Genomic DNA, 11,313 nt, shown 5'->3' with positions numbered 1-11,313 from the left:
CACCCGGCTCCCCGCACCCGGCCCCCTCCAGCCGGCTCTCCCTCCAGCCGGCTCTCCCTCCAGCCGGCTCCCCCTCCAGTCGGCTCCCTGCCGATGCCAGCGGCAGCGCCATCGGATGGACCAGGAGCAGAAGAACAGCCGACAGCACTCCAGCGCCCGGCGGGCTGCGGCGGGGAGGAGGAGGAGGAAAAGGAGGGGGAGGAGCGGGCTGAGGTGCAGGCAATCATCGCACGGAGGTAGCAGGGAGGCAGCGGCTGCCGCTCTCGCCGCACCGCGGTAACTGGACTCCCTGTCAACTATTGGACATAGAGGATTCGTGTAGGTGAGAAAGCTTCTCTATTGCTTTAGCAGGGAAATGGAGAAAGGAGTAATTTTACACGTGCGCTGTTGCTTATAGACAAAGGGAGCGAATAGCCGCAAATATTCGGGGATGTTATAAAATCTGAAAGGACTTTCTGTACAGCGTGGCAATGCTCGACAGGAAATTAACTCCAAAAAGAATGCTTTCTCTCAAAGTGCTGCGACAGAATTGAACGTTTGGCCTTTCTAGTATCTGAAATTCCTCCTGAAGACACGGCAAAGACTATAAGAAACTTCAGAGAGATCCTGGTACTTTRAAGGAGACTCAAAGCAAATGCCAGCGTAATATCTGAATGACCTTGGAGATCATTTTRTGTGGATCCACTAATTTTCACTGCTAGTCTTCTAGTCTCAGGAGCTCTAGCATTAATGATGGTTTTAACGTTTTAGGGGCCTTTCGAAAAACCAGACTGTATACATTTAATTACCTGCCTAATGATTCCTGAGCTAATCAAGCATTTACTTAAAACTGAATATAGAAGATGCTTTCTTTTAATGTTTTCTATCTCCATAGCTGTGAATAAAATGAACAAGGTAATGTCCTGCAAATAGAAGAAAAAAAAATTTTTAAAGCAACTGTTTATTATACTGATCATCTAATAAATATAGAAACCCTAAAGTCCTGAGAAGATGAAGCTGAGCAACAGAATAATGGAGTAGTAAACAATGGCAGCTTTTCTAGTCAAATCAGCATTTCATTAGCTTCCCAGCAGAATGCAGATGGAAGTTTCGGAGCTCRTTGTCTGGGGGTTTGTAAAATGATTCAGTTGTTGCTACAGAGGTGAGCAATATCATGGATATACCTATGAACTCCTGGGTTCCACTCCTGATCCACTGCAGTAGATGTGGCAGAGTTTCTAAAGATGATAATTTTAAACTGACATTGTTGAAATGAAATTCAAAAGGATTTATTTTGTCTGTGGGAACAATGAATTATGATTCTGGCATTAGTAACTGTAATGGACTATRACTGTTTAAAGGAACTGTAAATATTTACATAAGTCTCCAAAATCTATTCTTAAATTATTTTMATTTTTAAATGAATAGACCCGATCTTCCTTATTGTATGTGAGATGTATGTTTTCTTTCTTGGGAGCCAGAGGATAAATCTGCCTCATCCCCCACATGTCTCCCCCCAAATAAAATTCATTGTTCATACCCAAATAGTGGTGAGTCTATTGGAATTAATCCTGATAAAAATACTTCCCTTACCTTTCCAATGAATAGCAGGGATAAGATGGAGTACCCTCTTCTGAATGGAACCAGCAAAGACAGCCATTAGAGGATGAACTTTTTCCTTTAGTCTTCAATCAATCTGTGATTTAAACTAAGACCTAAAGATCATCTCCAGGAAACCTGAGCTGTACTGAGGTTCTACCTTCCCTTCCTCCCCTTCTCCCTSTCCCCAGTATATTCCAAAGTAAAAGACTTCCTCAGGAAAATTTGTCCGAGATTTACCTCTCCTCCTTCCCTGGGAAATGAATGTGTCTGTTTTGTTAGTTTTTATTTCTATTTGTTTTAGAAGTGCCTTATATTTGCTAAAGATGGGTCAAAAGCACTGGAGGAGCTGATCAGTGGCCTTTCTCTTTCTGGCTTTTGTTTTTCTTTTCTTTCTTTGGTTCTTTCTTCCTTTCTTTCTTTCGTTCTTTCCTTAAAGCCAAGGTGTGCCAGAGGTGATGCACTGATGCTGAGGAGGCATCAACAGCTATGGGACTGTAATCCCCTCACATGTAAGCACTTGCAGTGTCTGCAAAGAGASATCGTGAGACGCTGAAGCAGAGTTTAACTGCTGTTCAGCTGGTCACCTGCCTGCTAAGGCTCAGATTGCACATTTCCCTAAGCACAAAACATGAACCAGTCCCGATGGATTGAATGGAGGACTCTGAATACGAGCAATAGTGTTATGAACCTAACTGAGCGCCTCTCCTGCCCTCTTGGATTTGGTCACTACAGTACAGTTGACATCTGTATCCTTGAGACAGTCATTATTGTCTTGCTAACATTTTTAATTATTGCGGGTAACTTAACTGTGATACTTGTTTTTCATTGTGCTCCACTCCTGCACCATTATACCACCAGCTATTTTATTCAGACCACGGCCTATGCTGATCTTTTTGTTGGAGTCAGCTGCTTGGTTCCTACTTTGTCACTGCTCCACTACTCGACAGGTGTCCACGAGTCCTTCACATGCAAAGTTTTTGGATACATCATCTCTGTGCTCAAAAGCGTRTCTATGGCATGCCTTGCTTGCATCAGTGTGGATCGCTATCTCGCTATAACAAAGCCTCTCTCGTATAATCAACTGGTCACACCTTGTCGCTTGAGAATCTGCATCAGTTTGATCTGGATATACTCTTGCCTGATCTTTTTGCCTTCCTTCTTTGGCTGGGGAAAACCTGGTTACCATGGAGATATTTTTGAATGGTGTGCTACCTCCTGGTTAACTAATGCCTATTTTACTGGCTTTATCGTGTGCTTACTCTATGCTCCTGCTGCCTTTGTCATCTGTTTCACCTATTTCCACATCTTTAAAATCTGCCGGCAGCACACCAAAGAGATAAGTGATCGGAGAGCTCGATTTCCTAGCCATGAAGGGGATGCTGCTGGGGAGACTGGGCACAGCCCYGATCGCCGCTATGCCATGGTTTTGTTCCGGATAACCAGTGTGTTCTACATGCTGTGGCTCCCTTATATAATATACTTTCTGCTGGAAAGCTCTAGGGTGTTGGAAAACCCAGCACTCTCCTTCCTAACAACATGGCTTGCAATAAGCAATAGTTTCTGCAACTGTGTGATATATAGCCTCTCCAACAGTGTTTTCAGGCTGGGACTGCGGAGACTGTCAGAGACGATATGTTCATCTTGTATGTGTGCAAAAGACAGGGACATACAGGACCCTAAACCAAGGAAACGGGCTAATTCCTGCTCCATTTAAAGAAAACTGGTGCATGCAATCAAATGCTGAGTTTTGATAGTATTTGTATCTGGAGACTTGCCAGAGAGCAGTGTTTACTTGAACAGCTTGTCATGGTGTTRGAGTGAGTTTAAAAGGGATCCTGGAAAAGGCAAAGGCAACTGTAAAAAGGGTCACTGAACTCTTGTGAAACTGTGGGGAGAGCAGTTCAATAGACATGATGAAGAAAGTCAGGAATAAAAATCTTCCAAAGGGCATGAAGTAACTACCACCWTAGAGAAGGTTCCTCGTAAAACAAATTAGTTAGTCACTATCTTACATTTTCCCCCTYGTAGACAAGTTGTCTTTGTGTCAGAATATACTGTAGCCTTCATAAATTTTATTATATATTTAAGAGGAAGTAATCAACACCACACTATGCAGCTATCCGTAAATCATATACCTGAGGACTGTAGTAGATACTRCAGGTAATAATCAACTCTGTCTCTGCTCACATCTTGTACAATTTTCAGTTGTACAAAAAATTGGCATTGCATAAACCCTACCCTGGGCATGATGCTTTGGGAGAAACTGGCACATTTTGGTACAACTTGCACAGAAGCTCTCCCTCTCATTTTCCCTTTTTTTCCATGCTGTGCATCCCTGTATTCTGTTGTGTCCAGGTGGGTGAGTTTTAAGGGCACGTGTGAGGTAAACTGAGTTCCAAACCATTCTTTCTGCAGAAAGCAATAGCCCTCCCTGGCTGACTGAGTGACTGCAACTGCCCATATATAATAATTTCTTCAGTTGTTCACTCTCTTGATCCAGTTAAATCAGCAAATGGTATTGATGTAGTGTCCTTTAGGACMCTTTTCCTTACTGGTTCCACAGATGCTCCTAATGCAGGTATGATAATGGCACACATCAATGTGCAGCACCACTTMGAAAATTAAAACTAACCACATCACCTTTTCTTTGGGAATTCTAAAGAGCTTACTATTGTAGCTGTCAGTCTGTTGTGTGAACCTCACTTGCACATACTGTATTTTTTTTTAAGTAAAAATGTAAATTGTGGTCTGTGCCTAATGTTCTCATGGCACATGGAATAGGTCAATGCTACAGATTAAAAAATTTGCACTTGCTTTTAGGGGAATACTTCTGTGCAGTTGTTTGTTAGACAAGTGTTCTTGGAGGAGGTGAACAAGGTAGTTTAGTGTTAAACAGAGGCCAAGAGCTTTGGTATTTCCTTTTGTACTGAACTGACTTTCAGGTCCAATGAAATCTTTCTGATTTCGCGAGGGCACATATTAGGTTTGTGTAGTAAATTGCCAGAGGCTCACATAAACGCCAGTCAATACAATATTTAAATTATAACTTTGAACCAAATGTAATTTTCTTAGATGGTTATTGGCTTTTAAAAAAGGCCCAATTATTGATTATTGGGGCCTTTTAACACTGCACTATTACTCCTTCTTTCACCAAAATGCTTATGTAAAGATTGTGCCTATTAYTTTCTGTAATGAAAGCTGACCATGTGTGCACACTTGTGGTATGACTCTAGAGCTCCCTTAATACTGTAGTCTTTGTTGTGTTGAGGTGGTTCTGAACCCCTGTACATTTTTTTTAAAACCTGTAAGAAAGTTGAAACAATGGAATAAAGTAGTACTATATCAATCAAACTCAGCCTTGGCGTTAGTTCCCTGATGCTACACTCTGTTCTGTGTGAAAGTCCTTTTGGGTTAGGACTGAAGTGAACAATTTCAAATCTAAATTTCAAAACTGCTTACTTGATGTCTTGATGTCTAAAATTTCGTATTCTGGTTTCTGGCATTGCACGTCTTCAAAACAGATTCAAATATGACTTGAAAGGTTCCTCGAGCTGAGCTGAGCTTTTGCTGACACCTAGCTCTCACAGATATTAGGGAAAAATTAATAGTATCCTTTGCATGGACCTCGTAATGCTCCATGGCTACGGGAATGTATTTATTGTTATTATGGGAGGCTCTTTTGGCTCACTGCTGCTCTGTATGATTGTGTAACCCCAACTCTTCCTATAAACATGACTCGGATTAATTTAGTTTTGTCATTATTTTCTCTTTGTTTCCTGCTTAGTAGGCCCTCCATGGGCAAGACTTAGACAAGGAGCAACCAAGTATCTTATTTTTCACATTTGCAGGGCTGGTTTCTCATCAGTAAAGTCATTTTATATCTGTGCTCCAGAGCTGGCTGCTTGGAGCTTGTGGTTTTCATTAGCATTTCCGATGACAAGTTTCTATGGGAGCTTCTGAAATTCAACAAACGTTCTAGCAAGTGCTTGAAGTTGAACTAACATTTATTGAATCCAGTCGGTAGGCAGCAGATGTGTTGTGATTGTGGTACTGTAATTGCAACTACAGCTGTAGTTGTGTAGAAACACCTGCAAATTCATTTGGGTTGGCTGTGCCTTAGTTGAACCCTGTTTGTGTGACCTCAGCAAGTACAGTTGGTGTACAGCAGCTTTAAGCTTTTTTGTCTGAAAATGGTAGGTCAGAGAGAGGTCTTGGCCTCAGGGGCTGCACCACAAAGTTTGCTCATTCTGAAGGGCACAGTTAGCAATGTGTTCCTCTCTACCATAGTGTTTAATTGTGGATTTGYTGGGTGAAACTAGCGATTTCCTTTTTCCTCAGGCTCTTCTTGGAGGGAGAGAATATAGGAGAAATCCAGTACCCTGCAAACAACTTGCAGGTTCCAAGGTTCTTCACCTCCTTTTTTAAGTATTTWGGCTTCATGTTGTTGGTGCAAGAACACTAATTTGCCTACCTGGATCCTGAATTTAAGCTGCTGTATAGTCACATTTCGATGTATTCTCTGTAAAATTCCTGGAATCTGTCAAATTAAACATCCTCAGCAGATTTACTTTTTTTCTTGTTGTTTCTCAGGTGACTGGATTTGACCTGATCAGTTACATGAACCTTTAAATTTAGTATGCGTGTTTCATTTTATGGAAGTGTTTTATAAACTCATGATTGAAAATTTTTATTTTCAATAATTTTATTTGAGGGAGTTTTTGTTGTTTTACTAATGCTGTCTGAGGATCCCAGCTGGTGCTAAATTCTCTTCCAGCATTAGAAGGCTGGGCATTTTAATGGATAGAAAAAGTCACAGAAATTCCAGTCACCCAATCTGTCACTTTTGATTTTCATTATGTCACTATGTAAAGTCTTATATTCTTATATGAAAATCTGATTAAACAATGATACTTTTAAAGCTGTCTCCCACTTTTATGTGCCTGAAGATCTTTATGATTTATGAAATATCTGGTAAATGGGAGACCAGACACTCTCTAAAGAAGTTGATGTGAAAAAAGTTATTGGTTTTTACATTGTTGATAGTCCAGGTAATAAAAAGGAAACATGTAAAACACTAAATGAAAAAAATAAGATATATGCCTGATAGCTAAGCAAAACAAATATATATATGTATACATACATGTATCTGTATGTAAAAAACACCTTTATGCAGGTAGATTTTATCGTGCTGTTACATTTCTGTGGAATAGTTAAGCTTGCAGCATACTGGGGCACTGTCAAGGTTGATTGCCTTACCATTTTTGGAACATCATGTCTGCAGCCTAAGGAAAAGTCAAAAAATTGTGTAATGGCAGYAAAAGCACTATCAGAAAAGTACTTGTTTCTTCACCAAATTCTATGTGCTTCTTGATTTTCTGGAATGACTTAGTAAATTTCTTCTTAAAATACTATTCTTTAAAGAGAAAGGGAACTGTAGTCATYAAAAACACGTTGCTGTCTTTTAAGGTTTACTTATTGTCTTATAGTAAGATATTCTTTCCCTGTTTCTCTTAAGAATMCATTTTGTAATTGTACTTGGTAAAGCATGAGGTACTGTGCAAGTTTCTTTTTTGTGCAGTCTTTGTGCTTCCTCTGCTGAAAAGACGGGAAAAGTTACTTTATTGAGCTGCCTTTCACAGGTAGTTTAGGAAAATCCTTTAAAAACAGTGGTTTTATTGGTTTTATGATTAAGTTTCATTCGTTAGTATTTGGTAATGAAATACCCTTGAGTACACTTAGTTTTCACACTCTGCAAAAGTAGTAAAATGACCTCTTATTGGCAAATCAGCTTAGCAGTCCGTATTAGAAACTGAGATTTGATGATGAGTTATTTCATTAGCTTTTTCAACATGGAGCTGTTTTATTTTTCCATATTACAGTTGTAGTAAATATTTAAATGTACAGGTTCTTTATTTTTTAAAATTGGTGTTGGAATGCTAGGGTGGAAATATCCCTTTAACAGCTCTCCAGCTCAGTTGCAGCATGCTGGGCAGCACAAASCTCCTGGAGCTGACTTTGCCAGGGAGCAGTGCCAGAGGTTCAGGAGGTTCAGCAGGCCAGTGTTGCTATGGGGGAGCAAAGTCAGTGAAGGTGGCAGTGGCCTCCTCAGCCATCCACCAGGACCAGCTGATTTGCAGGTCTCTCAGTTTTATTGCCACTGTCACCAGAAGGAGAAGTATAAGCCTTTGACCTCATCCCTGCCCCCTGTTTCCTCTGGCTCTTTTTTATCAATAGAATGGATATTTCTTACCTACTTTCTACTGAAGAATTAAGTTTGATTGATATGGTTGCGTTTTTTTAATTGAAAAATTTCATATATGTCATTTGAGTGGCCAAACCAAACATTGCTTTGTTAACAAGATGCCGATTAATTTGTAGACCTTTCCAGAAATGGCAGCATCACTGAGATAAATGTTTTCCTGTCATTTGCAGCATTGCCCAGAACATTGCTTAAAGATAGCTCTTTTCAAAGATTACATGTTTTTTGCTAACCCAAATATTGAATTTGAATAAAACCTGACTTTCCCCCCCCCATTTTACATAGAAATATTTAAATTTTTTCTTAGTATGCACTGAGTTTATACAYAGATCTCAGCATTTTCAATTGTTAACAAAAGTCTATGCCATTATTGTTGATGGGGTAAAAGCAATGTAGAAGGGTATTYAAGAGGAGCTTCCTACACACAGATTTTTGTAGTTATTCTGTAAAGAAATTACTCCTTTCCTCATCCAGTATTAGTTCAATTCCCTGAGCTCCATGAGTGGTAAGTGCTAAAGGAGTATGATGTGAATGGAGAAGAAGCTGTTAGTGGCTCTTTGCCCCAGACAGGCCTGAGAAAATACTTGAAAAACCCTCACTTTTACATCCATGTTTTCTTTGGGCTCCTCCTTTGTGCAAGTGCTATGAAAGGTACCATGATTATAAGGACACCTTAGGGCTTTCAGCTGCACTGACTGGTGGCTAGGAAGAGTCATTTCAGGCAGTAAAATCTTTGGGACTTTATCCCAGTCTTACACCATCTGCTGCTGCACTTTAGCCTCTGGAGCAGACTGTGGCAGCAGTGCTGGAGGGTTTTCCTTTCAACCACTGGGTCATTCTGTCTGGATACAGAAAAGGTGACTGGGAGCAAAATGAAACTTCTAAGTGCAGTGATTAGCAGGGAAAAAAATTTCTCTTTTCCTGTGTGATGTTTATCCCTGCCTCAAAGCTGGTAATCTGAAATTTGCAGCACTGTTTAGAAAAGTGAGAAACACCAAGATTTTGAGAGGGGGAAGATCAGAGATGTCAGTGTCATCATGCGAGGGCATATCTGCATCTTGAAAGCACTGCTTTTTGTTTCTTTGTTTTCTTTAAATGCAAGGTCTTTTTCCCTTCTATATTATTTAAATAAGCACAAATTCTTCTCATCATGGAAGAAGTCCATTTTATGAGATATTTAAATGAGGGATAGGGTAGTGGTTTGGGCACGTATAACACAAGGTCCCAAGTATATTACTTGTGAAAACATGCTCCACTTCAAATTTCATGCACTTTAGGCATGAAAAAACCCTCCACTGTCCCAGGGGAGGGTTTCCAGTCCTTGTATCATCTCTCCGGTGTTGTTTATGCTTGTGCAGGTATTAGTGAAAAGTTCTTGTGGGACAACTAAATTTAGAATTGAAAATGGACAAATGATGTTTTCCATGATAGAGTAAATTTGTTCTGCCTTAGGAAAGACAGTGGCTGAACCTCCTCAAATCTCAGTTGTTTGGGGTCATTGACAGGTATGCACAAACCCACTTTTGGGAATTGGTGGGTAAGACTGAAGCATCTGCCTGTCCTCTGCATAAACTCTAACTCATGAAGTTAATTCTCTGCAGATGGGGTGAGAGACAGCTGAAGGAAATAATGCCTTAAACTGCTTCAGCGAGACTTTTGCAGAGCTGTGTTTATTAGGGTTTTTAATGGGAAGGAAATKTGTTGTAATTTTAAAAAGAGAGATCTATATGCTGTGAGTAATGAATTGTTATTTGATCAAGGACAAAGTAGTCTGGTTTTTATCTGTGCCCTCAATAGGCCAAGAGGATCTTGAAAACATAATTTTATTATAGTCAGGTATATTTTTAGGCACTGCAATTTTTATAGGGAGTTTTAATGCAACTGTATGTACATAAGGGTTGTAAACAGTTATGTAATGGCAAGGTTTTGGTGGCAAGTTTTTCTGCATTTCAAGGGCTCTGGGGATCACTTTGTGGCTCAAGTTGGATAGGTGCTAAGTGCATGGTGAAGTTGCCAAAGGCAAAAAAGCGAGTACAGACTACAATGCAAAACTGCTTTCCCTGTAGTATTAGATATTTGATATGGTCCAAGCAATTATCTCATGTTGACTTAYGAAGATGCTGTACAGAAAATATCTAACATATGTAAGCAAAACTACATATTGTTGTAATGAAATTTTGTTCAAGATTTTTGATTTTTCAACTCAGGACTTTCAGAGACCATATTTTCTGTGATCTCTTACTTTGGGAGCTCCTAACCAGTTCATTATTTTCCTTTGCTGGCTGTGCTTTACTTGATCTCTGGCTTTTGTTTTTTTTAAATTCAATTTTTAATTTGAGTTTTGTATCCAATTTTGCTGTTTTTGTAGCTGTGTTGACTTGACTCATGTAAAAACTTTTATAGAGTATTGGAAAGGTYATATTCTTGAAGGAAACTGCATCCATTCTGAAATATACTTAGGCTGCARTTCAGTGTATCTAAAAGAAGTACTGCTGTACCTTGTTTACCAAATTTCAGGTGTCTTGGCAAGAGCAACGGTGACAGATAACAAGTTCTCTAATGTCTTCTGTTAAGTTGAAATATTTGCCACTGATTTTATTTGTAAATGTTTGGTGGTGGAACAGCATTTTGGATGGGGTTTATGGAGATAATTTATCTGTCTATTGTATTTCCTCTGGTTCTGATGGTGGAACAGGAAGGKTATTGCTCAAGTGCTGCTGGAACTTCTGTCCACGTACCCCATTTTTTTGGGAAACGTATGTCTGTCATGGTTGGTCATTGATACAATTGGATTTCAGTGATCATCTTATTTTATTAAATTGATTGCATTTAGTAATGCCTGTAATTTGAAAATAAAAATCATAACAAAGTGCTCTTGTAATAATGGTATTGATTTTGTTGAAAAATAAATTTCGGAATTAATGAAAACATGAAAATTCTTTACATYATTATAAAGACATTCAAAATAATGTGTATGTGAAGAATACCTGCTGATAATTTTTTTTGGGAAAGATTTGGATTTCAAGGGGCAAATTAAATTCCACAGATTAAGTATGAAAACTRATTCTGAAGAAAAGCAGGTTTTGCTTTTCATACAATAATAAAATTAATTTAATCTGTTCTCTGTCAGGGGATTTCAGGTTTCTGTAAGTCATATTATCGAGATGGTAGTTTAATGAGCCATGGCTTACCAAAAAGTGTTGAGATACTAGTAATTATAAAAATAATTCGGAAGATTACTCAAAATTATCTCTGCCATCACCATGATGTGCCTGGACCTTGAATCCTGAGTGTTACTTGCCCATGGTAGCACAGCTGGAAGGAATTCCGAGGAAGGCAAAGGAATTCCTCTAGGGGACAGTTAAAGTCTAGGATTTTCCAACTTAGAAAAGAAAGCATGAAGGTACAGGGGAGTTTGAGAAGTCTGTGAGATTGAGTTTGTCCTGGGGGAGAGCTGGGTATAATTATCCACT

General features: G+C 39.3%; 2 protein-coding genes across 2 annotated transcripts in view; both read left to right on the top strand.

The window, feature by feature from the left end:
• The window catches only part of LOC130582571 (rab GTPase-activating protein 1-like), a 114,070-nt gene that overhangs the window by 72,802 nt on the left and 29,955 nt on the right, over positions 1 to 11,313 (top strand). The window lies entirely within an intron of this gene.
• On the top strand, positions 2,009 to 4,322 carry GPR52 (G protein-coupled receptor 52). Its single transcript, XM_057381365.1, has one exon. The coding sequence runs from the start codon at positions 2,210 to 2,212 to the stop codon at positions 3,293 to 3,295; it is 1,086 nt and encodes a 361-aa protein (XP_057237348.1). The 5' UTR covers positions 2,009 to 2,209; the 3' UTR covers positions 3,296 to 4,322.

Source organism: Malurus melanocephalus, unplaced genomic scaffold, assembly GCF_030028575.1.
Source record: "Malurus melanocephalus ecotype Western Australia unplaced genomic scaffold, MMel_1.1 scaffold_507, whole genome shotgun sequence".
Taxonomy (NCBI): Eukaryota; Metazoa; Chordata; class Aves; order Passeriformes; family Maluridae; genus Malurus; species Malurus melanocephalus.
This window is presented reverse-complemented; position numbering and strand designations above follow the sequence as displayed.